The 27,860-nt window shown below is 38.9% G+C and overlaps 1 protein-coding gene across 2 annotated transcripts in view; it reads left to right on the top strand.

The window, feature by feature from the left end:
• Positions 1-27,860, top strand: part of LOC129765164 (semaphorin-2A) — a 310,102-nt gene that overhangs the window by 189,189 nt on the left and 93,053 nt on the right. For both annotated transcript variants that reach the window (XM_055765066.1, XM_055765065.1), the window contains exon 3: positions 21,079-21,166. In XM_055765066.1, the coding sequence (XP_055621041.1) occupies positions 21,079-21,166 (88 nt within the window). The remainder of the gene's footprint in view (positions 1-21,078; positions 21,167-27,860) is intronic.

The raw sequence follows: 27,860 nt of genomic DNA, 5'->3' as shown, positions 1-27,860 counted from the left end.
AACCAATCGACCGATTGCTGTCAAATTTTGACACGTATCCATTGAAAGATGGTGCTTTGTGATAATCAAGTAAATTTTTGCAGTGTTGTACGATACATGTTCGATTATTGTAATGCAAGTTCTCAATAAAAATATGTTGAATCATGTTATGTTTACTCATGTTTCTTATAAAGAAGATTGCATTTTCTAGAATTAGTCATTCATAGTCGCTCAATAATATACCTACTTCATTTCGTGTTGTACCTTAACCACTCTGGGACAATATGTTGCTGCTCTCTTTCCACGCTCAATGAGGAAAATATTTCATTGCCTCCGTTCAAGCTCCCCTCACTTCACGTTCATTCGTTTCATTCTTCAAACCAATGTGAAAATTTCAAATATCTTTTTCAGAGCTGTTGATATTCAAACGAAAGTTTTGTAGTTTTATTCAAAACGTACTTAATGGAACGAATGAACACGGTGAGGTAAAAGGCTGTACAGTATGCTAGAATGAGTTATCAGTTACCGACGGTGTAGTGCTAAGCGTGAGTGCTATGTCTTCCTGTAGCTTTTTGACGTAGAACTACGTTTTTCATTAAGGGTGCCAAATCAGAAAACTGGTCACGTTTCTATGAAATAAAGTTAACGTTAATAACTATTTTTGCCGCGAACGGATTTTGGCGATATACATACTAAACGAATCAGAAAATCCCTAAGATTTGTTCGATATGCTATACATTACAATCCCCTGGTGCGTAAATGGTTTAAATTGATGAAAACTAGAAGCATTTCCATTTTCCCATACATTTTTTTTTATTATCTGTATTATAGTGATTTTCAACTCATTTGGCTGGTTCGTCACTTTTTACTTCCATTTTTGGAAGAATGTCGGGAGTGAGAATTGAACTCGTGATCTTTAGCGTGAGAGGCATGGATGTTACCACTACGCCAGATCGCCTCCTTTCCCATACATTGTTCTGCTCATATGTGAGCTTCCCAACCCCGTGCCGTCAATAACGAGCAACTAATCGACGAGCAACGAAGGGGAAATCGTAAGATATATAGTCTCCCTGAACAAAGAAAAAGAAAAAAAAAACGAAGGGGAATATTTGCCTAGAGGATCAGCATCGTTCTAGATACGAAGCAATGAACATCGCTTGTTCTTCCTTGTTTTGCGCCTTCACATGTCTTCGTTTCGGATTGAGCCGTGGATGCGACCAAATTACTCACTCGCTGATGTCTCTGGCATTGCAATCATTGCATCGAACTGGCGCCATTGCATTAATGTTTTGAGCTACACAATTATGTGTGGAGTCATCAAGCTAGGCTATCGTCAGCTCACCAAGAAAAAAATGTTCTGGAATTTTGCCTGTGATTTGGCTAAGCTAATCTAGACCGGCAATATTAACAGAACGGGCTTTTGTTGAGAAGAGCGCAAAACGGAGATAAGCGTGTGTATATTTAGTTGCTTCAAGCCATCGATATATGGATATTTGTGTGCGTATGTGCGTGCTGCATAACCCGCACGCAAAAACAGTAACTCTTTGCTACGCTGAAACCCCATTTGTATGTTCCCGTGTGCATTGGCCCTGTCACGATACAACAATTGCCTAATTTTTTGATGCTATGATTGTCGATTGTTTGGTGGTGCAAATTATGTAGCCGTAATTATAAATATGAACAAGGAGGGGAGATAGTGTGAGGGAAATGTTTGCACTAGGGTATTAGTAATGAATCTCTGCTGAGGCAAATATTCCGACTTTTTACAAGCAGTTAACATTGTTTGTTTTCCGTCATCATAAAGGCTTCGTTGGTGCCTTTGACATTGCTTCACTGCATTGAACTGACGCTATGGCGAAGCAAGCGTTAAGGTTGTGCGCCAAAAACATATTTGGGGAATACCAAGCATCTTGAATGTCGTACTGGAATGTATAAGTTATTTGGTTTCGCGTGCCATTCGCAAAACTGTCTTCAACTAGGATTCCATTTGCGCCAATCTTGAGCATAATGAAGCAATGCTACTCTTTTCGAGGTTATTGAGATTAACAGAAAGAGTTTATTTCTTTTATTTAGTCACCAAGAAAGTAAATGTCGTTCTGGAATTTTGTATGTGATTTGATTTCGCTTGCTAGTATCAAAACTTTCTCCACTAAGGATAACAGCTGCGCTTATCTCGAGCATGAAAAAGTAATGCAACTTTTTTCGAGGCCAGTAATTTTAACAGGAGCGTTTCTTTTGAGAATAGAGAAAAATGATGAGAAGTGTTTATATTTCTAGTAGCTTCAAGCCACCAATGTATGGCTCTGTATTCATGCTATGGTAAACGCTTGGTTTACGTTGTACGAACGATGTCTAGAGGCGCGATTCCACTGAGACAAAAATAAAAAAAATGTAGTATGATGGTATATGATAATTGCATGTTATGAGATGTGGAATAAAGGAACTGGGGCCACAAGTATTGTAGGCGAGTTTATGTCAATTGCGAAAAAGGTCACCGGAATAGCGTTCGAGGTAAATTTTCAATGCATTGACATGAAACAAAGTGCGACACGCGATCATTTAGTGAATTGTTCTTCGAGGGCAAGAATGGATCATCAATCAATTATCGTCAACTGATTCTACAATAAAAAAAACATTTCATCAAACCATTCTGCTAAACAGTTATTTCGAAAATTTCACACCATTATATCCAAAGTAACTTATATAAAAGCGTAGCGTAGTTCTACGTCAACAATAAGGTCGTATCTTGGACACTATCTCCTATAATTATTTTATTGTCACTTTTTTTTGGAAGACAGTCCGAAATTCGGAAGCCGTATGAAACTTACGAAAGCTTCGAGTGATTTCCTTCCGATTTCCAAATTTGAGGCTTATTGCGACTGTGCTCTGCCAGGCATAATGGTTGAGAATAAGAAGGCTCTAGCGCATCGATAAAGTTTGAATAAAAGTCAGTCAAACTGAATCAAACCGTTACGGAGGAATGGAATCGAAATATTAATTTAGAATTACGCAAAATAATACAAAATGATTGATGCAGTGAACTGTCCGAAGTAATCTCCCCAAAAGCTAGCTTCTCTATTTAGTCGAATTAAGTGTTTCATGCGCAGCGAATTCACGATATTTTTCCAACTCCGTCGACACACCGAAGCAAAAACTCCAAACACTGATTGCTTTATCTGCTTCGAATGACTCACGTGGCTTTTTCGTCGCTTTTTATCTCTCCACTCAGCTGGCCTGTTTCTGTCTTCATTTTCCATCCGGAGCCCTGGGGGAAAACCGCAGTTCCAACTACCGGACAAATGGTCACACTAAGTCACCTAATTAGGATTCTTTTTATTGGATTAAAGTGGCTGCTGTGAGCTAGAGAGCGAGAAAGAGACAGAAAAAAACAGAAGGAGCAACCGACAGCAAGGAAGAACAAAAAAAAGGATTTCCCCGAAGCTACATTTATGTGTAAAGGATTAACGCTTCCATTTTTAGTGCCATTTCTACGTTCCGGTTCCGTTGGGACTCGGCGTTGTCCCGCATCACCACTGGCCATCCATGGTATCCATGGTGATAGACGAGAGATGAAGTTAAGCTTTCGCCTCACATTCCCACCACCCCCATGCCGGGTGAACTTGCTGCCAAAGTTTTTCCTCGGGCTCATAATTTTTCCTCCCACTGGAATTAGTAAATGAGGAAGAAGGACCAAGCTTCGCTTCCTATCCCTTCGTATATACTTACATTCGCTGTGGATGTTCTTTTTTCTCTCTCTCCCGTCGCAGCCCAAATGGATGCTGGTGAAACTCGTTGAGGTAGAAAAATCGTTTCGCCCTTGTCGCTTAGGGCGGTGCGGTGAGGGGCAGCGATCGATACACGGGATATTAGCAGCTGGACGGTATCGAACCGGAATGGGAAAACTTTTCCGCTGGACTAATTTGAGCTGATCGATAAGTCGAATTTAGCTGGCACATATACGCGATTGACACGGATCTATTTTGGTGCAGACAAGTTGATGAGGTGCACATCTCCGCTCATATTTCAACCACGACGAACCTTGACGTGGCGTGGTATCATCTACGCATTATTATGTGGGAAGCATACGCGGGTATTTCTGTGGAACCCGTCGAACGGGAAATATTTTCTAGTCATGTGCTGCTGCTTTCCTGACATGGTATACACAGCGCCTCGCCCGAAGCCAGTGGCATTATATCATCACGCACACACACATGATCATACATTTTCGACTTTGTCCTGTCGGTTCTCCGGCAAATGAGACAAGTCGAAGGTTCTGAAATTTAATTTATCTCCATGTGTGGCTCGTATCTATAATACAGATTCAGCCTGCGGTTTTCGGTTGTTTATTCACCCGGGAATGTTTGTCAGACTCACGGTATGGGCCGGCTCCGGTCGGCACATAGCCCGGCTTCATGGGCTTCTATTTGGCTCGCATCTGTTCGCTCCTCACGTCAGCCACGCATAAGGATCGGGCGAGATAAGCGTGAAAGAGCTCCCGTTGTGTTCGTGATTGACACCAGGTTGGGGCTAATTGTAGTGCTCGTCGTGCTGAATGAAGCGCCGGCCTATGTCACGAATCGACACCGCACAGTGGCCCTGTTTCATGTGGGTAAATTAGCCTGGTGGCTGGCTAGTCGGCGTCGGGACTTCTCGTTGATGGCCGCAGTTTGCTAACGGTCAATCCAACCGCACTTGATGGCGAATCCGGTTTCAGAGATAGAGAGAGAGGTGGAATATTGAACCTTGATTGGATATATATTCTCAGGAATTCCGACAGCGCACAGTTTCACAGATCATGTTTTAATGACGATTAAAAAATCGTCCAAAGTAGATTCTGGATATCTCTACATATTGATCGCACTTTTTATCCCTATATGTTTGCGAATGCACGGAGAATTGGAATTCAGATTCAGCGGTTACAAAATTCGAAGCAATATTACTTTCAGCATCAACATTTCAGCATTCAAGATTGAGCAACGCTTATTTTGATGACGAATTATATTTTTTTGTTATTTTCATCTATTCCTTTCGATTGGGTTTTAATTTTTACCGCATTGCCTGGTGTATTGCGTTGCACAAAACTTGTCTAAGGCTGGAGTCACAATACCGCCATCCGTTATACCGTCAATTGAGGGAGGATGGGCGTGACGTGGCACACCAATCGAAGATTGATGTGCGCTCAGATACCCACTGCTGAGGCCAAAGTAACCGATAATAAACAATTAAAACTTTCTTTCCTGATTTTGAACCCTAATCTGATTCGATCATTACTTGATAGATCACAGAAATGTTTGAGTTAATAGTTTAGAAATATTTGACGCACCTTTTACCACAATGAAATAAAGTATTATAACAAAGTAATGGTTCATTGAAGAACGTCATGCATGATCTACACAAAAATGTCACATTCTGATTGGTCCACCAGCACGAGTAATCTGTGCTCCTCAAATAGTGGCATCAAAAACAAGGACAGCTGCAAGGCAGAATTTACCGGGCGAGAGAATAGCAGATCTGCTCTGCGATTTTTATGCCAGTATTGCCAGCGAACATTCAACTGCGTTTGTTGAGGTTGAGAGTTAGTTTTAATGTTTTTTTTTGTTCTATATAAACGCGTTATATAAAAAGTTAACATTATCCTTTTGGAATTATATGTAGTCAATGTATTTTTTCTATTTCGTTCGCAATTTTTTTTTATGACAACCAATATCGCCACAAATTATAAACTAAGCATGTTGTTTTTAAGAGTACATTCTTTATTATAAACACGAGCATAAAAAATGCATACCGTTAACATATGCTGTCCGATTTTATCAAATAAGTACCCAGTTTTTCGGCAAAATAACATTCTATTAGAGTACAATATTGACATTTTTATAGGAATTCAGAAATTAACAATGATCAAAATTTTAAAATTGATTTTCCGGATATGGCGAAACGAGATTCGTGGTCAGCTCCAACTAAAATGTTTTTTTCTTAGATGAATTTATTGTTTTTTTAACCTTACAAGCTAGTTTGTTTTGCTAACTTTCTTGTAAATAATAATTCGAAGCTGATATTGGCAGATAGAGTTAGATAAAATATCGATGAAGTTGTCAGTAGATAGCTGACAACAAGATAAGGGCTATAAATCAAAATATAGATTTGTTATCATTCGATATAACGTGAATTCGAGACTTATCAGGTTACAGATAAAATCAGCTAGAACATGTATTGTATTCGGAACTCGATCGAGAATATATGAACTATGTATGAGACGAATTCATCGAGAATGTTGTAAGAATGTTTCTTTCAGAGTTCCTGTCGCTAATCTCAAGTAAAAGGAATGATTAGCTTCAAGCAACTCAGAAAAAGTAAAACTCAAACATAAATGTCGAGTATGCGATAAATAGATCACCTCGTCAAGAACGACCAATGTTTAGTATAGTCGAACGAAAAAGAGCGTCGTGAATTAATCCTGTGCACTCATTTCGAGAATCCGGAGTTGTCACATCGGGACATCGGTAAGATGCTGGGAATCGTCCAATCCTCGGTCAGCAGAGTACTAAAACGATACTTCGAGAACCTAACCATCGACCGGAAGGTGAAGAACGGCAAAAATGGATGCTCCGTCAGTGAAAAAGATCACAAGCGCGTAGTTAAGCAGTTTAGACGTGATCCGAGAAGTTCGGTCCGGGATGTCGCCAATAAGCTGAATTTGTCAAGTTCATTCGTCCAGCGGACCAAGCAGCAGGAGGGCCTGCGTACATACAAGGTTCAGAAGGCTCCTAACCGCGACGAAAGGCAAAACATGGTGGGGAAGACGCGAGCCCGGAAGCTGTACACCGAAATGCTGACGAAGCCGCATTGTCTGGTAATGGACGACGAAACCTACGTCAAAGCGGACTTTCGTCAGCTGCCGGGCCTGTTGTTCTTCTCCGCAGAGGAGAAATTCAGCGTTCCGGAGGAGATTCGCAAGCAGAAACTATCCAAGTTTGCCAAAAAGTACATGGTGTGGCAAGCGATCTGCTCTTGCGGAAAGCGGAGCGCCCCCTTCATGATGACCGGCACGGTAAACGGGCAGGTTTACCTTAAGGAGTGCCTACAGAAGCGCTTACTACCACTATTGAAGCAGCACGAGGGCCCGACCATCTTCTGGCCGGATCTCGCTTCGTGCCACTATTCAAAGGACGTGTTGGAGTGGTACGAAGCCAACGGGCTCTCCTATATTGGGCGATTATGAAGCAGGCCCTCCGGAAGAACCCAAAAGTTGTCAAATCGGAGGCGGACTTCAAGAGAAAATGGATTTCTGTTCAAAAAAAACTACTACCTGGCGTTGTACAAAACCTTATGGACGGGGTAAAGAGGAAGGTGCGATCATACGGGCTTGGGCTCGAAGTATGAATAAAAATAAAATGCCAAAAGTTGTATATGTAATAGTTTTTATTTTACTGTCTAAAATTTTCAAAAGGATCGGTCTACTGGGCGAATTTCTACAGTGTTTTTCCGTGATGCAATTTGATGTGACACACCCTTTATTTGGTCCATTCATCCAACGCGCAAAAACAGGTTTTACTGTGTTTAAGAATAATTATTTAATTTTATTTTATTCGCTTGTTTTTCCTTTTGGTCATTGCTTGTTGTATGTATCATGATGTTATTATCAACCTAATGTTGGGACGACTCTGCAAGGGGCCGATAGTTTTACGTGGTTTTGTAGTAGCAGCTGAGGTGGCCCTCGCCAGAACAATACATAAGCTGGTCGTAGGTCGTAATTCACTCAAAACCAACTCTAATTTTTATATATCACTGCACAGTACAAACAAATGTGCCTCGTTCCATAAGTTGCTCGTTATTGAAACATGGGTAGGAAGCATAGGAAGGAACAGAACAAACGTATGGGAAAATGGGAATGCTTCCTCCGGATTTGGGAAGTATAATGTATAACATATCAACCAAATTTTAGAGGATTAGATTAGTATGCTAGTCGACAAAATTCTCTCGCAACGAGAACAGTTATTAGCGTTCAGCCTATTTTAGTAAACCGTGATATATGATGCAATAACGTCTCGATTATATCACGCTCAAAACAAATTTTCGCGCGATTTAATGAAAACGTGATAGATTTGAAACATATACCATGTATCATATACCTAAATCTAAGTTGTTTAATTCTGCCCATTTTATCATATTTTTGATTGTGTCATCTTGCTTTTCCCGCTGACGGTTTCTCAAGACTGAATGAATGAGTTATAATTTTAAGAAAAAAAATCATACTGAGAAAAAAAAATTACTAATGTTAAGCCCATTCAATGATGAAAAACCGAACACTATTTGAGAATGATATCATCAGCTTGAACTGTAGTATATATTTTTAAAATAAAGAGAATAATCACAATAGCTGTTGTAACTTACTTTGTGGTAATATATCCACATATACGGTGGTCTGCAGTAGAAAAACATTTCCAATAAATACTCATTTTGTGAAAACAACATTTTCTATCGTGAATGTAATTTGAACAATTTTTTTCGCTTTCTGCTAAAATAAAATAATGGAGCGTGTATTTCCATTATCCACAATTAGCGACTTCATCATATGTCCCACGATTTTATTTTAGTCTTATTAATGCCCTAGACTAATGAAGGAGAGGTGTGATAACTGCTAACTGCTACTTGCCTAACTTTTTTCTAGCTTTTAGTACATTATTATGTTTAATCATAATTAAACCGTTTAACTTAAAAAGTTTCTTTCTACTTATTTTATTTTTCCTAACTCTATTTTTCCGCGATTTCTGAGGCACTGAAACTTATTTTTTGAACGACCCTCGTATAACCATGGCCCGCATCATTTCACGAGCTCTCCTCGACATTGACTCTACGAGATTCCGACACGTACTTACAGGAATAGCATAGCAGGGCTCCTCGGTTTTGATCCACAGTTTATCTTTATTCTCTAACTCCACAGGGTTCACAGATTTTTTGACAATGTTCCATAGTATTTCGATTGGATATAGATCGGGAGGCTGGATTTATCAAGAAATCCATTTAAAGATCATGAATCATGAATATGGGCTGTAAAAAGATCACTATGCATGAAGACATGAACTACCATTATATCGCCTCATCCCATTCCGAAAATGGTAGTATTGCGTTTTCCATGAACGCATTATAAAGATACTGATCCATTATCTGGCAGAAAATTAGGCCAACTCCGTACCAGAAGGAAAAAACCCCAGACCTCCTCAATGTTTGAATGTTCGCATTGAGATTTTAGACTTCCCCTTTCCCTCCGTGGTCAAACGAGGTAATTGATTATACTCCTATCCCTGTTAACCAATGGAACATTTACCATCTTTTATATTTAATTAAAAGATAAAGTAGGCAGCGAAAACTAATATTTTGTGTTCTATTTCTTTGGTCCATGATGATATTGTACATTGCGGAATATGATTGATTCATCTTGACTCTAGTATCTTAGCTCAACTGTTGTCGTCGATGCAGTACAAAACCTTTTCCGGAGAATTTGGAGACTTTTAGAGGACACGTTTTACTCCATATTTCGGCTAATAGTGCATCAGCGCCATTGAGTGTCTAGAGCAAGCATTCTCAAAGTGGTTGATATCGGATTCCTGGGGTCGACAAAACCGAAAACTTATTTAAATAATTAACATAAGTTCTTATTTGTATAAGTTGTGTTACTTGGACCGACTTGTTATAAGAATGCCTAATATTGTAGTAGAAAGTGTAATTGTTGTAATTTGTATCAATAATTATTAATTATGCTTGATGTTTACGGAATTTTATGACTATTTATTGATGAACATATGATGTCAAGTTCACTCATTTATCCAATCGTTAACCAATAGTAAACTCAAAATGTTTTTAATGGTATGTATTTTGTATGAATGAGATAAAAATTAATTTTTTAAAGAAATTTTACTATTGGGGTCGATGGTATCACTTCATTCTGGAAAAGGTATCTCTTGGCCAAAATAGTTTAAGAATCCGTGGTCCAGTGAATTTCCAAAGTGTGCGTGAAGTAAAATTACATCAGATAATGTTCGACTAAGTGGGGTTCCCCATCTTTCGAGACAAAGCAATATTGTATTGCTATATTTTACATTCGTGGAATTAAACTTTTGAATGTAAATACTAGATTATAAACGATGAATTAGATATAGCGGGATATACCGTAGCGTAGAGAAATTTTATAAGCAAATATAATTTTCTAACCCTACCAAAGAGATTGCCGATAAACTATCTAACTCCAGTGAGCGAAAATGATCGTTAAAGCAATCCAACTTTATAATGAATATGTATCTGTATCATCTATTGATTTTTTTGTTTTATTTTTAATCTTATTTCGCCGAATTTTACAGTTGTAAAAAGTGAGTATCATAGAAGAAGAAGTATACACGTTGATACGATGGTTCTGTTTTATGTTTTATGTTATAGAGCGTTTCTGAAATTGAGCTTCTAATGAAAATCGACTATTCAGTAATGAGTATGTGAAGGTGAAGGAAACTTTTTTTTTCCACGTGTTTGACAAAATCATGAACTGAAATTGTGTTTCGAAGTGATTTAAAATGTATCGATTCCCCCCATCTATCTCTATATATATAAAAGTTTTTTGTTCGTTTGTGTGCGCGTTAAAAACTCGAAAAGTACGGAACCGACTGAGCTCAAACTATGATACAATATAGAAAACAACCAAACACATCTAGAATTAAATACAAAAATTTAAAAAAAATGGAAAACTCAACTCAACCATGCAACCACAATGTGCCACAGCAAAGCATGACAGGGTACAGCTAGTTTAAAATAATTTTCAAATAATAAATGAAATAATAAAAAAAAATAAAGAAAACAAGTAAATTTTATAATTAATTTTATTAGTATTTAAATGGCAACCGTTCGTGTCAGATTAATCAAGCTTTCTCCAACGCAACGGTTGCAGAACATGTGCCCACGGAGCTTCTAAACGAAATTAACATGTAAATTAACATTACATCCTACACATGATATCAAAGCTTTTCATACATTTTGATCTACACATTTCAACGATAATGAACATTCCTGTAAATATAACCAGCCGTTGTTTCATATTAACAGACGACGGTTTTTGCGTGTTTGCCGAAGATTCAATTTAACTTTAGGAAACAAACAACGCCAACGCTAGCGAAATCTCTTGCCACTTCTTTGTCCGCCACGAAAAGACACTTCACGGCGAAATATCTCCCACCCATTAACATTGTATACGCGGCTACTGCCTAACTAATTACACGTTATCCACTCCACTCGCAAACGCGGCACAGTGCTGCTCGTTGGCAGCAGAATCAGAATCGGGTTTTTTTTGGTTGTTTCTCGTTCCGTTTCTGTCCACTCATGTAGAAAATTAAATAAAGCTCTCCCAAGGCCACACGCGAACAGCTTTTGGTAGGTTTCAAAGCAGGCTACCCAAAAAAAGTGAATAAATAAAAGCACTTACATCCACCCACAACGCAGCGAGATCAAGACAAAGAACAACGAATCTCGGGAGATCAACATAAGCTCATTATGTTGTTGAGTTGAGTTGGGATCCACTATGTCCGAAACAAAGCCACTGTCCCGCGCTTAGATTTCCATTTATGATGCATTCGTATCTTTTTAGTTGTGGCTGAGATATAATGCAGGGAGTAGTTATTATTTTCGGCCACTGTAACAGATTGAATCTGGGTGAAATGGTTCCCATGCTTGTTTTATCCGACGGAGAGGCTAATGGATGAAATTTAATATTCCGAATTGCCGCGACGCGGAGGGCTAAATGAATTGTGTTTTTGTTTGTCACATGAATATTCAATAAATACAATTATTAACGCAAACATGATTGGGGCGGCGCTTCAATGAGTTGACTGTGCATTACAACAGGCGTAGTTTGTCTATGGCTATGGAAATTAGTTGCCGAAGCAGATTCAATCGATACTATACTTCAAGCGAACCATCATGCCTCCCATTTCAGGAAGATTTATTTTTCCTTCATCGTACACCCAGTCCTAATTGCCTCGCACGGCCATCTCCCGGTACAGGCGTTTGTGTCATCAAGGGGCAAATCCATTGGAACTAAAACTTGTACCCCATTAATAACGCCGCGACGCCACTTGAATTTTGATTAGCTACTATCTTTGGGCGGTATGCTTATGCTATGCTATGCTCTGCTCTGCTTTCCATACACAATGGTTGCTCTCAGCAAGTGACACCAGACCAAGGATTGGGCGTCGTTCGTTTTTCACTTTCACCTTTCCCATTTTCCACACACACACAGGACCATTATTGTCTTCGCGTTCGGAGAAAACTCGCCGCGATGGGGACAGCGTCGGCTCAAGAGCAAATATTTAACGTTCATTCCGACCACCTCTCAAACTCATCCTTTGGTTTTTCACTGACGGGGGAGTGGCGGGCGGTTGAGAGGGTTGAATGATTCCAAAACTTTCCATCACACTGTGATTTGGAAATTCAGCACCGACCCAAGAGGGAAGGAAGGAGCGGCGAAGCGGTAGGGCTTTCGGAGTAGACCAGTCGAGAATGTGTCATCTCCAGCTGTTCGGTGGAATTTGATTTTCTGGAGTTTGGAAATAATTTTATCATGAGACAGCCTGGAGTGTCCTCGGGCGGATGATGGCAGCAGTAATGAACTGGGTGAATTTCCTGGGAGCTTCTGGCTCTGGCTCCGTGTCAAGTGGGGTAGCTAATTTCAAGAGGTTGCGGCTGTCGGCGCCGGCATCGAGGTTGACCCGTGAACCAACGAATCGGTTTCGGTTTTGTCATGGTAATTTCTAAAATTTTCAGTTGTGTTTTGTTGATGGTGTATCTAACAGCCAAATATTATAGACTGCATTCTTCCTTCTGCTATTTCGGGTAGTTGAAAATGAGCTGTTTCCCATGTTTTACTGTGATTGAGTAGTATAATAGTTCACTTGAGTCGTTTTTTTATTCGGTTATTCTACATAGATGTATAGCATTTTGTTCGACTGTTTGTAACCTAGAAATTCTGTACTAGGTGGAGAAATAGGGTATTAGAAATTCATGTTATTTTCTTCGAAAATGTAGAGTCCAGAATCGAAGAAAAAAGATTTACAGGAGAGTTAATCCTTTTTTATGCTTCGTAGAAAACTGTAGTTCAATTTCACCAAATGGATGTACAAGCTGACGACGAAAATACACCATCTCAGGTCAATTATGAATACATTGATTCTATCAATTCAAAACTGATGATTTTTATGAGGCTCACTTACATAAGTTTAAAGGAGCCAAACTCCTATCTGTATAGTTACAAGTATATATAAACATTTTTCATTAATTCTAATGTTAATGAAGTAGATAACCGATTACTCGCGGTTTGCTCGAGTTTAGAAGGGTGACATTTTTTTTCAGGAAAAGGAAGGGATAAAAGGATATATTGACAATGTTCACACTCACATTCGCACTCACATTCATCATACTCAATTCTTAAGCCTATCTTATATCTAATATGTATTTACATTTCACCTTTTTCTATAGTTAGTAAGAAGGGATTTGATTTCTCGCGAACAAAACTGATGATTTTGATGTGAATAAAAATATTGATGTTAAACCACAAACAAATTATGTAAAAAATGAAAATTAAATTAAACGGTACATGTTACGCGTTTGTCTATCAACGAAAATGTTCAACTTGAACCATGTCTAGAATAATAAGACTCACTCAAGGTAGAAAACATATAAAAAAAACTTTATTCGTTCACTTAAAATACTAAAAATTCACATAAGGTCCTAGTAATAACTAACCAACTAATTTCGCTTCGGCCCATATTTATTAACTAAATCTGTTGAAAAGATATCTTATTGGGCGATAACGGTCGATTGTCATCGGTGTGTATTGACACAATAATTGACATAAATATTTATAGGAAATAGGAAATTATAGGAAATTTATAGGAATGAAATGGGCAAGCTGTTCGCTGATGAAATAATTGTGCATTTGGCCCATGGGAAAGAAAATGTGCTGGTAGGAGATGGCTCTGGCAACAATCTTAGACAGCTGACGTCTAATCTTGGTGTTAAAGATATGGAGAAAAATATTTTAAAAAATCGTGATGAATTTACTTCCGTAAGGGGTCCATCAAAACCGTGTTTGGATCGCTTCTGAATGTTCCCTATGTGAATTGTATCCGCAGTATAACGGGTGTTCAATAAAAAATGAGAATGATTTGAATACCTTTCTGTAAAAAAAGTAAAGAGCGTAAATTTGTTTCTCACCGAGGGAATTGCTCTCTGAGCTCCCAACAAACGTTTCTTTTCGCTCGGGTGCTATCAGTTCGATTAGTGATCCCCGATTTTTGAAATTAATCGTTCATCCACTAATCGAATACTTTTAAGCAGTTTCTTATTCGATACGATTAATCGATCCAAATAATCGATTAATCGATTAATCGTCACACTGAGAGAAATAATTAGTTAGACTAATATTTCTCATTCGTTAGAAAGCCATCTGGAATCAAAAAAATGTTCATTACGCCTGAAAATCAATTATTATCTTTTACGCTCCCCTAAACTCGTAAACGAAGCTCATCTCGCATCGACGGCATTGAGCTTCTTTTAGGAGTTTAGGAGAGCGTCAAAGATTATGATTGATTTTCAGGATAAAACTGCAGCGGCTGTACGGTTTTTTTGCTCTGGGTTTGGATCGATTAATCGACGTAAATTATTCGTTCGCTTCGATTATTGGTTGTGCAGTATTCGTTCGATTAATAATCGATTAACGGTTAATTTCACCATGGAATCCCAGATCATCTACGCTCCGATTCTATTCCGCCGATATTTTCGGCAGAATATGGGAAAGTTAGATCTGATAAAATGTTCTTTACTGACGGTTCATTCATAAACGGGTCCACTGGCTTCGGCATCTTCAATGAAAATTCCAGTGCCTCTTTCAAACTCAAAGATCCTTGTTCCGTGTATGTCGCTGAACTGGGTGCGATATACTACGCACTAGGGATCATTGAAACACTGCCCATCGACCATTATTTTATTTTTTCAGACAGTCTCAGCTCAATAGAGGCAATTCGTTCAATGAAAGTTGATAAACGCTCATCTTATTTCCTAACAAGAATAAGACATCTATTGAGTGTTTTGGTCGAAAAATTATTCAAGATTACCTTATCATGGGTTCCCTCTCATTGCTCGATTCCGGGGAATGAGAAAGCGGACTCGCTAGCTAAGGTGGGCGCTTCAGAAGGCACACTTTTTGAAAGGCAAATTGCCTATAATGAATTTTTTCACATTCCTCGTCAGGACACACTCGTTAGTTGGCAGCGCATGTGGAGTGAAGATGAGTTCGGTCGTTGGTTACACACGATTATCCCTAAGGTTTCGACGAAAGCTTGGTTTAAGGGATTGAATGTAGGTCGTGATTTCATTCGCGTGATATCTCGGCTTATGTCCAATCACTACAACCTAAACGCGCATCTCTATCGCACTGGGCTCGCAGCAAACAATCTTTGTGATTGTGGCGATGGCTACCACGACATCGAGCATATTGTCTGGTCGTGTATCCGATTCCATGCTGCTCGCTCTCAGCTCTCTAGAGCACTGAGAGCAAAAGGCAGACAATCGGATATCCCCGTCCGGGATATCTTAGGTAGCCGTGATCCTGATCTTCTGCTTCATCTATACCTGTTCCTGAGAAACGCCGATGTCAACGTTTGATGATGTTTCCTTCGTTGTGTCCCCGTTTTATATCCCTCCTATCCGATCGATAAACTTTTACTTAGTCGCGGCAATACATTCACACACTCTTTACAGATACACGGGCCAAAGGTTGTGCAGTCCACTGATCATTCAACAAGAGCCAAAGGTTGTACCGCTCATGACAACTCTACATGAGCTGATGTTTGCGCCGGCTAGTGACCATTCTATCCTGGATTCCTCGAGTCGAGAAGACGCACCACGCTAGATATGGGGTACTGACTAGGGGGCGTTGCTGATTAATGGTCAGCTGCATCCCAAAAGGAAGTATCCCGTGTCGGGCACAGGTACAGAGCATTGGAAACAGCAACATCACAATTACGAAAACACTTGTAATACTAACCTCGAGCCAACCGCGAGTAATCGGTTACATATTACTAACATAGTTATAAGGCAAACATTGTCGAAATATTATACTCCCGGCTCCGTCAGGTTGACGCCATATGAGCCTTAATAAAAATATATATTTTGGATAAAAAAAAAATAAAAAAATAATCGATTTCTGTAGGAAGTATTCGATTAATCGATTAATCGAACGATTACCGGGGATCACTAAGTTCGATCAAAGATGGCGTCGAAACTACAAGCACTCCGGGAGCGCGTTGTACGGTTTTTTGAAACGCGTGAAAGTAAAGGGAAAAAAATTATAGTCGACCATATTCGGGACGAAAATGTGCCGTTGAGCACTGTTTACCGGACCTGTCATCACGGAACGTCGAGCAGAAGACCGGTAGTGGCCGTCCGGTGAAGATCATGACGAAAAAGAAGAAGGAACCTCTGAAAAAGCTGTTCGACAACAAGGATTATACGAGATTGCGTGACGCCGGCCGAAAATTTCGCCGCTCTCATTTCTGCGTCCCCAGAACTCTCAAGCAGGAGGGTGCACCAGGAGGAGTGCCTGAAGAAGATTTGGGTTCCGTTCCTAGAAGAGCATCATTCTGATGAGATGTACGTCGTCTGGTCGGACAAGGTGTCTTCCCACTATGCCAAGAAGACGTTAGCGTACCTCGAGGAAAAACAGATACCGTTCGTACCCAACGAACGGAACCCGACCAACTTGACCCAGTGCCGTCCGATCGAGGATTTTTTCGGCTCCCTCAGTGCCCTGACGTATAAGAATAATTGGTTGGCCACGGACACCAAGCAGCTGACCATGAGAATCCGGAATTGCATTTTTAGTCTCGATTTTAGTATTTTTGTATAAACAATAATCGTCGTTCGTTTTCAAAACAGAACGAATTTATTTACGTTGTTGAATGACAGATGGCGCTACGTCCGCTTCATGGAACCTTAATTCATTCACGTAGACGGCATTGAGCTTCGTTTGAGGAGTTCGGGGAGCGTCAAAGATAGTAATTGATATTCAGGCGGAATGAACACGTTTAAAATAGAAAATTCGGAAGACCCTATTCATTAAACCAGGGGTTCTCAAAGCGGTCGATATCGACCCCTTGGAGTCGATATTGGTTCCTTAGGGGTCCACATGAACGAAAATTGATTTTGGGGGTCGACGAAGTCTAAGAATTGACCCCCTTTAATTAACACAAGTTCTTGTTGGAAGCTTTCAAGGTACAGTATAAGTTATATTACGTGATCCAACTTGATTTCTAGTGGAAAGTATTATTGTTGTACTTTTCAACAACTCAACAAATAGGTGAGCGCGCATAAGATCATATGAAATGAAAAATTTGGCAAGTGAATTTGGCATTAGCGTTCTGAATTTGTTAGAATATGAATATACTCATTTACTAATTTAACACAAGATATTACATAATTACATAATCAGATTACATTAGTAGGAATAGAAAGAAAGCCACCGGGTTCATCTCATAACACAGTTTTTTTTTTATCATTAAAGTGCGGTTTTTATATTTTTTTCAAAAAATTATTGCCTACTAACATATTTGCAATTAAATGAATATTTTTATAATTTTACATCTATTTATTTTGTTGACTCTTGATAAGGAAATGATGTTGTCAGACTTCCGTATTTGTCTGGAATCTTCCTGATTTTGGCATTCAGATATCCAGAACGCACTTTGGGTAGTCCAGGCTTTCCTTTGCCCAGATTTTTCCAGATTAGAAAAAAAATTCTGCAATCACATTTGACTTTATTATTTGGAAAGCTAGTTTGTGCTATTTTTACTGAAACACTGATTTCAGCTAAGAGATTGTGAGGCCAGATTGAGCTGGCTTTCTCAGAGCATGCTGGTTTCTACAAAGCATGTAGAAAAAACACAAAGTGTCTTGGAGGATTGAAGGATTTTTTGAAGCATGTTAATACTGAGAAGCACAAAAGCGACTGCTAGCTATTGGGAGGATGGTATACTGTTCGTGAATGATTGCATACCAAAATTTGTTTGATTGGCTATGAGGCTGATGGAGCAAAGATCATGACTTCACCAGGCAACTCACTTGGCGCTTTACTTAAAAGAAATTTCTATCGCTTTACATTATGAAGTGTATTTGCTATAGTTCTGCCTTAGGCTTTTCGTATGCGTGTAAACATATTCCAAATGAAATTGAGCAAGCTAGCTGTCTTAGCTGCAGTCTAGTGAGTGTGATGAAATTCAGGAAATTCTTGAATCCAATTGCTGCATCCATGCGCAACTAGATGAATTTCACTGGAAGCAGTGGTGCAAAGAGTGCTTGCCAGATATGAACCTCTCCCAATCTACTTTGGATTTGTGAAACTATTAATCATATCTATTAATGTGAAACTATTAATCATATTTCATGTTTTTAATTTTATATCAGAAAAAGAAACATCAAGCCATACTAAAGCTTACTGAAATTTATTTTTTAATCTGGTTCCCAGAGAACTGATTCAGCCAATTGACGAGGAATTCAGAGAGCTGCACAACGTTGATTTTTCAGACTATCCTCCGGATGACCGAACCAATGTAGTTATGTTTTGGGGTAAAGTTCTAGCCACAACTATCCGTGGTGGTGACGAAAGTGGTTTTGTGCACATGTCTGCAACCATCAAGTTTATGTATTATGAGCCGATATATGATAAGAAGAAATAACTTTTAAACCAGGTTTTACACATCAGACATAAAAATGTTGATTGATTGATTGTGTTGAATTATAAAGACATGAAACTTTTGTAGTTCTAGTCCTGAGGACCCTTGTGCACAATCTCAATCCAAACTCCTTCTTCACCTGCCTTGAGAAAGGCACTTCATTGTCATTGCTCGTCCACAAATCGTGTCCGTTTCCACAAACATCAAACGACGTTCTCGTGAAAATGTTCAATGAAATTCGCAATTAAACATAAATAATGTCGACAAAGATCCAAACAAATCCAGATTTTTGACTCTCCAACATCCAGATTTCTGTTGAATACACCTGGCAACCCTGGCTGTACGAACTTAGACAGTAGATCATAATTAGAACGCTTACAGTGAAAAACTTATCAACTTGTTACATGTTCAACGAATTTTAACAGAATTCTTTTATAAGTCTTTGGTTAAGCAAGTGATTCCAAGTGAACAAAAAAAATCTGTGGGTGGCCATATAGTTGTTACGGCCCTATAACAGATTATCCAACCGCAAAGTCTTTAAATTAGTAAGAATTTTGTATGAATAAGACAGAAACTATAAATTGATTTCTGTTTAAAAAAAATTGACTATAGGACCTGAGGTGGGTTTATCCTGAAAAAGGGGTCTATTGTCTAAAATAGTTTGAGAATCTCTGCATTAAACCATGCCATGACTTTTCGGATTTTATGAATTGATGCCAAATTACCCAATTATCACATTGTTTTTTATGCGAAAACATCAGATTCTGGAGTACTTCGTTGCCCTTCTGGCTGTTCATTCGTATTGAAGGTAAGCTATCTGAAACAGGTCTTTTTGAAAAAATTCTCCTCAAACCATAAAAGTCCCATTTACAAAGCTGCGGGTTCAAAAACTAATGTGGAAACTAATCCTATGGGTTTCACTATTTCAGGAGAATTTCTCTAATAAAAACTGAAATTCAACTTGAATAGAATTTCTTCATACTGGTAGGACTTACGGAACGTGTCATGTAATTTTTCAACTCGTTACTTTGCAGGCGGTGGTTTGATGGTTCGATGAAAATATGTTCATAAAGGCCTGGATAGCTTTTCATCAACACGAATGTACGGTCAGAAGTGCAATGAAGTACTTCAGAATCATTTACTTCTGTTTTTACATCAAAAACACCGTGATAATTGGGTAATTTGGCATTAATCCATTAAATTGGCAAAAATGGCATGGTTCAATGAACAGGGGCTTCAGATTCTGGACTGGTCGGTTTGTTTACCAGATCAAAACCCTGTCAAGAACTTATGAGGAGTGAGCATAAAGGGCGCACACGGAATTATTGCGACAAAAAAAAATGCGAAAAATCAACCAAATTTTGCACACTTTCTCATTGATGTGTATTGTCTACATGCTGTCAAACTCGAAGTCGTGTTTTTCGATTCAACGAAAATGGTGGTGAACCAACGCGAGTCGAGAGAACAAATTCTTCCCGAACACCTGGAATTTCCTGACCTGTCGCACCGGCTGTTGGGGAAAATGTTGAACATTCACCATTCAACCGTCTCCAGAGTGTTGAAGCGGTTCCAGGAGCGGTTGACGTTGGACCACGACAAAGGAGCTGGAAGAAAACCGGGACCGGAGAACAAAAAGACGGAGGGAAAGGTGAAGCGGATGATTAAAGCAAATCCCATCGTATCAAGCCGTGAGATCGGCATGTCGCAGAGCTACGTCCAGAATGCAAAGAAAAATAGTAAATGCAGCTTACAAGCAGTGTGAATGATTTGAAGATCTTAAACGAGCAGTATTCGTAGATCGAGATACGCTCTACAGCATGGCGCTGATTGAGAACTAAAGATGACCTACGAATTAGAAACTTGTCGTAATTAATGTGTAATTGACGTTAATTTTGTGAAGGAGTGAGCGTTTTTCCATCTGGTTCTATAGTTTTGAAACACTGGAATTTTAGTTTTTTGAATGGTCCGCGCCTGAACACAACAATAAAGTTCAAATGAACAGTCTTATAAATGAAGATAGATTTTGTATTCTACACTATATACTTCAATTAAACTGACTTCTTACATTTCTCTGGAAACTCAGAAAAATAGAGCTATGAAAGGAAATAACACTCATGCGACTGCAAATCGATATCATGAAACACTTGGTACACGACATGTGAATATCATTGTGCGGCTTATTTGAACGTAAAAACCCTTTAGAGCTTATTAAAATGATTATTAAACCCTCCAGTACACCCTCGCTTCTGTCCGCGACTAAACAAACAAAGCACACCGTAATTAAACAATTAGCCCAATAATAACCCCATCTTATGAACGCTTCGTTTCATTTCAGACCATGTGCGAGAATTCCAGTGCGGGAAGTTTTACTACCGAACGTTCTACCTGGACGAGGACCGGGATGCCCTCTACGTTGGAGCGATGTAAGTATCAATAGCAACCCCATATAGAGCCACACCATTCCCTTCCTGCTTCGTACCACACAGGTGAAACAAAAAACTATATAAATATTATAAATATTTAGTTTCGCATCGTGAACCATTTTGCGCCCGATGGATGTGTCGCCGCCTAGTGCATGCTGCCACATGTGCCTTTCCCAGCAATAGTCGGAGTACTATTTTACAACCACTTTTCCAAGAATTTCAGCCAGTTGTGAATCGGTGCACTCCTCCCGTAGACCCGCCTTCGAGTGTGCCTGAATTGGGAAGGACTGTTAAAAAAATTAATTACATAAAATAATTAATCCGCTTTGTTGTTCTGGGAGGAAGGGGTGGGTGTGCAATCCGCCGGCGGTAGACGTAATGAATGTACCCTGTCTCTCTGTCTCACCGAACCTATTTGGCTTAAGTACACACAACGACTCATAATGTCTCGTGTCAGCCCTCCTCGCCAGGTGAAACTCTCATCGCAGGGATTCAGTTGGGCAGGGAGGCCAGGTTATGGAGTGTATGTGTATGTACAGACACATTGCCACACACACACTTACCACTAAATAATTAGCAAGTAACGTGGAATCAGATTTGAATAATCCTACCACAGTTTGTCTTTTTCCTTATGCCGCCGGAGCACAGTTCGAGTTCGCTCTATGTTCGGCGAGGAATAAATGGTAGCTTATGAGCCTGATGTATGAGATCATGTCTGGGGCTGGTGCGAATGAAAGGGAAAAGTTTGCGTTGTACAATAAAATTCAATTAAAGTTAGTGAGCTAACAGATCATTTTGACAGAGTGTGTGTTATTGCTTCCGGAATTTGGTTTCCCGCAGTCTCGCTGCAGCGAGGTTGAGCCGGAGAAAGTTTTGCACACCGCGTTCGAATTTCCATAGTTGTTAGTTTTTTTGAGTGCGGTTTGGAATTTCCTACGTTTGACAAGATTTTCGAAAATTGTTTTAACTTAGATGATAAACTATTATGACAGCATCTAGTTAGAAGCCGTGATTGAATCACGATCAAGTTCTGCTTCCCACAGTGAAACCAATTTCGAGTTGTTTATCAATTCGTACAGCTTAAGAAATCATAAATAGATTTCAGCAATGATATTTTCTATCAAGATTCCATTAACAAATTCATATTTTGATAATTAAAATTCATGCCTTACATAATTTCTGGCAAATTTTAAGTAAACTGATTGATGTACAATTAACTACATGAATACTTGACTATTGAGAGGCTCAGAAGGAAAGGGCTATAAATGACGTGATCGATCTCTCTTCATCAACTTTTTCTTTAGTTAATAACCCAACTGTAAAAACGATCCAATTTTAGTTTGTTATAGAATCCGAGAGATGAAGTTCTGATCTATCTTCCACATTGTCAAATACAGATAAGAATTTTGTTTACAGCTGAGTTATGACCAAAAGAGAGAGTCGATGTAAAGAAATCGATGATGTCACTTACAACCTTTCATTTTGAGCTCCTCAAATAATGTTTTAAAATTCGATTTTGGTTAACATTAATAAATACTTATTATTATTTTCATTATTTCACATTTGTAGCACGGATGAGGAATTATCGAAGGTAATTTATTTGTAACTAGCTGACCCGACGAACTTCGTCCCGCCCAAAATAGATTTTTTGATTTGAATACTTTCCAACATCCACGTTTTCTTACTAAGTGAACGTTGGTGAGTCCAATCACTGAACTCTTCATTGATTGATTACCCTTTGACCCTTTACAATTTCCTTTTACTATAAGTTGTCTAGTACTTCTACAAAAATTCGTCCTTATAATATAAAATTATTTTCCGACGCAATTCTCGTTCAAGATTCTTCAAGCATTTGGAAATAACATGTTTCTCCGTTGCATGGAATACATGTTTGATACAGAGAATACTACAAAATAAAGACAGCAAAAATCGGACCATTCCTTCCACGGGTTTAGGGCACACCAACACATTTGGCCTTCCATTTCTGTTTATACAGATAGAAGATATAGGACTGCGTTATTCCGTCTGAAAATCCTTTTCCACTTTCGAACGAAAATCAATTTCGTTAGCACCAACATCAAATGGATTAACAACGCTTAGCTAATTGTAGAACATATGGGGATTAAATTTTCCGAATTTTCCGATTTTTCTCTCCGCTATACTGATCAACGGGAAGAGACGAATACAACAAAATACAGGAGGCTAAAATCGGATCATCCTTTCTTCGGGTTTTCCGCTTACCAACAGATTTTGCCTTACATTTTTATTTATATAGATTTACATATTGTCCCGAAAATCCTTATTTTATTTACTGTTTGGGTGAAACTTCTCCAAGTTAAAGAATGGTGTCTGATGGCTACACTTGACTACACCACACAACCCGCACGCAACACAACACAACACTACGAAATAAGCAATAATGACTACCGGGATCAAACCTTCCATCTGAACCCTTCGTCATTGAAACACTTTTCTCTATCTTCAAGTGCGATAGGGCAAACGCAGTCAGCGATGTACTACGAATGCGCTGCATTGCGTAAAAAGATATATTTGAGGCTCAAAGTTGTCTCTTGAACGAAGCCGACGGAAACGATAGAAAACACACATTTTTGATAAAACAGGCTCACTTGGTCACGTGTCGCCTCTTCGACAGATCTCGTTCATATTTCTTCCCAAAAACCGCACCAGATGGGTCAATTAAAGAAAAGCCAGCATTAAGAATTTCTCTGAATGCTTTGCCCATACTTTGAAATCAATCTTGATTCAACAAACGAGGAGAAAGTGGACGAATAATAGAACTTTTTTTTAAGTTGTTTGAATAATTTTAATTACAGGTCGGACTCGATTATATGTGATTCGATTATATACAATTTTGGAATTTTTTTTTATATTTCAAATATGACTTATTTCAAGAAGAAATGTAATCTTTCAACGTTGAGGTGTAATTTAAGTGGCTATTACATGTACAGTGGGGTAAAAATCGTGATTTTTGAAGATTTTGATTGAATTTTCACCAATAATTGTTTATATCGATATTGCAGCCAAATTAAGAACGATAGAAGTTCGGTGTCAAAGAACAAATTGTAGAACGGTTAAAAAGCTTTAATTTAATTGATAAAAACAATCTAGTTTAATATAATTTTTTAGGATGAAATTAATAATAACACATTAAAAATAATTAACTTTTATGTTTTTCACTTTCAAAATGTTATTAAAATCCACTTATTTAGATGTTCCACTACTATATCCTGTACTAAATTTTCTCATCTTTCAAATGAACGCAACAAAATCGTCTTCTGGAGCGTACTTTGTAATGCGAGCCAGTTTGAGGCAACAGAGTCCGAAACAAAAAAATAGTTCTATAACTCTGTCATTGTTGAAATTAGAACATATGCGTAGAAGGTTTTTTCATGAAATATGATCGTCTATCACCTTCTGAAAGAATCCGGATAAATTTATTTTTTTCATGTGAGAAAGGTGATTTCTGACATTAAGGGGTTGAATCAAAACCCAAATTCCTCTTTAATATTCAAAAAGCAAAAATACATGCAAAAAAAACGAATAACACAATTTTTTTGACTCCATTATATACAGGATTCGATTATATACAGCGAAAAGAAATCAAAAACTGTATATAATCGAGTCCGCGCTGTATACATCCATTCCTTTCCAAGTCGATATAACAGTTTTCAGATTTTCATCAAAATTGGTAGTTTTGTAACGTTTTGAAGTCACAGGAACATCGTAATTTTTTTTACAAAAAAAAACTTATAAAGTTGCCATAATAATACATACGGGGGAGAGAGGCCACATTAGGACACTTTTTTTCCTTGATTTTTCATATTTTTTTAAACGTCAAGAACAATCTTGAATTCATTCTGGTTGTTAATTGGACATCGAAGTTCGTTGATGCAATTACGAATGGTTTATTCGAATTTGCCTTTGTGTCCGAATGTGTCCAATTTTCCGACAGTCCTGGGGCACTTTCTGACAACGAAATAAACTTAGCTAGCTTAATGAAAGCTTTCTAAAATTATGACCGAAATAGTAAAAAAGTACATAGATACAATCAACTTTTTTAATTGACCCATTAGCGATTTATTCCATTTTTTTTTTTGAGGTACAAGATTGTTGTAATTTTGATTAGCTAGAGAAATCCCATTATTCAAAAAAACATTTTTTTTTACCTGTATTATAGTGACTTTCAACTCATTTGGCTGGTTCGTCACTTTCACTTCCCATTTTTGGAAGAATGTCGGGAGTGAGAATTGAACTCGTGACCTTTAGCGTGAGAGGCGTGAATGTTACCACCACACCAGATCGCCTCCAAACATTATTTTTATTTTTTTTTTATTTTCCGAGAAATGACTCGTACATTGGTCAAAACTTGCTTTTTTTATTTGCAAGTACAAACTCAAACAGTCACTTTAATTAGTATTCATGATTGAACTAATGTTACATTCCGAGACGAAAAAGCACAGGAAGTTGAATGTACCTATGGAAAAGCCGAAATTCATTCCACCAATGATGAAATATGATCTGCCTTATTTTATGTAGTTTGAAGTTATTACTGGCGATCTCTTTCTTCCAAACAAAATTTATTGCTGTTATTTTTATTGTTGACGGTGGAGAAATGGCAAATGGTCAAGCATTTCCATTTCCCGAAAAATCGAATATTTTCCACCTCCCGGTGATTTTCTGTAGCTCCTCCACGATCGAAATTGTATGGTACACTATCACGAGTTTTTGAAAATTTATCAGATTTCAATTCTCTATGAAAACGTAACCATTTAAGAAAAGTAACATAAAAAATAGAATATATATGAGATTCAACATAAAAAACTCATTCGCTATCCAACTCTTGACGAGTAAAGTTCAGTGTCGGTATTGTGCGTTGCCACTTTTGCTATTGTGCTATTGGTACGAGTGAATCGTGTACGAGTGAAGGTCATTGCTGTCCGCTTTCGACCTGACCTTTTGTGAAGTGGAACGAAGGAACAAAGGAAGCAGCGCTCTTGCAGCGATCCGGATTGCGGCTGTTGAACTGATTCGGCATAACGGGATCGCCATCGCGTGACTGTCGCAAACGGGATTCATCATCACGTGGCTGCGTAAGCTATTCTTGCGCTATTGTGTTGTCTCCGTAGCGCGTAGCCTCTGTCTCTCCCTGATTAGGGCAGTAGAGCGCATTATTGGAACAACTTATATATTAAGGTACACATATTTATTATTAATATTATTATTCAATTCATTTGTTCATTGTTTGATATTATTATCATAATTTTTTTTTGCTATCTTTTTTTAAGATTATTGTTAAAATCAAAAATAATTTAGAAATAAGACAGAAATTTTTGTAAAATGGAGAATAGTGGAGGATCTCCAGAGATGGAGATCTCCGATAATGAATCTCATACAAGATCAGGGAAAAAACATAAACGAGTCCCTCATAAGGAAGATAATTCTTCTGGGGACGAATCCGCTCATCCTACCAAGCCCCCCTCTAAGAAAATTGCAAGCCTCCCTTCTCAACCCACTGTTACTTCCACTCCCCCTCTCCCATCATCGATTTCGCTTCCCCTTTCTGATGCTTCCGATCCAACCCAATCCTCGTCCTCGTCCTCATCCTCATCCTCGTCCTCGTCCTCGTCCTCGTCTTCCCCCTCTGTTGTCTCCGCTCCACGTGTCAGAGTTTATCCAGAAGATGCACCTGGAACTGGCCCTTGGGTTGTTTTCCTCCGGCCAAAACCGAAAGGAAAAAACCTTAACGTGATTCAGATCATGAAAGATCTGGCCAGATACACTTCTGTATCTGAAATTCGCAGGGTTAGACCGAACAAATTGCGAGTTGTCGTGAACGAACGGAAACACGCAAACGAGATTGTTGCTGATCAACATTTCACTCTCGAATATCGAACATTTATACCCTCCCATAACGTAGAAATTGAGGGGGTGATAACTGAAACGGGTCTGACGAGCGAACAAATAAAAGCAGAAGGAAAAGGCAAGTTCAAGAAGCTCCCCTCAATGGAAGTGAAAATCTTGGACTGTCGCCAACTCGGGAAACTTTCCCATGATGGGGACCAAACTAAATTTACGCCGTCCGACTCGTTTCGAGTCACCTTTGCTGGTGCCGCCCTCCCTGACTACGTTATGGTGGACAAATTGAGACTACCTGTGCGACTCTTCGTGCCAAAGCCCATGACTTGCAACAAATGCAAGTCAGTTGGTCACACTTCGGATTATTGTGCCAACAAGGAGCGCTGTGCCACTTGCGGAGAGCAACATGAGGGGAAATCCTGCAGTGCGACTGAGCATAAATGTCCATATTGCGGGGGATCCCCACACGAGCTCTCAGTTTGTGAAAATTACAAGAGTCGCTGGGAGAAACAGAAGCGCTCTTTGAAGGAACGCTCGAAACGCACTTTTGCGGATATTTTAAAGGGCGCTTCTCCACTGACCCAACAACAACAACCAATCAACACACAAAATGTCTTCGCCACGTTGCCCGTTGACGAAATAGAAGCGGACACAGCTAACGGGGGCACACCGTTCATTTTCCAAGGGAATCCCCGGCGCAAAAATGTGACCACTCCCAAAGTTCAAGGACAAGCCCCTCCGGTGATACCCCCTGTTAGCATGCCTAAAAAATCGAGTGCAGCGGACAAGCAAAATCAGGTTCCTCCTGGTTTCCGTG

Source organism: Toxorhynchites rutilus, chromosome 2 (genome assembly GCF_029784135.1).
Source record: "Toxorhynchites rutilus septentrionalis strain SRP chromosome 2, ASM2978413v1, whole genome shotgun sequence".
Taxonomy (NCBI): Eukaryota; Metazoa; Arthropoda; class Insecta; order Diptera; family Culicidae; genus Toxorhynchites; species Toxorhynchites rutilus.
Note: the sequence above shows the minus strand (reverse complement) of the source record. Positions and strands in the feature narration are given on the sequence as shown.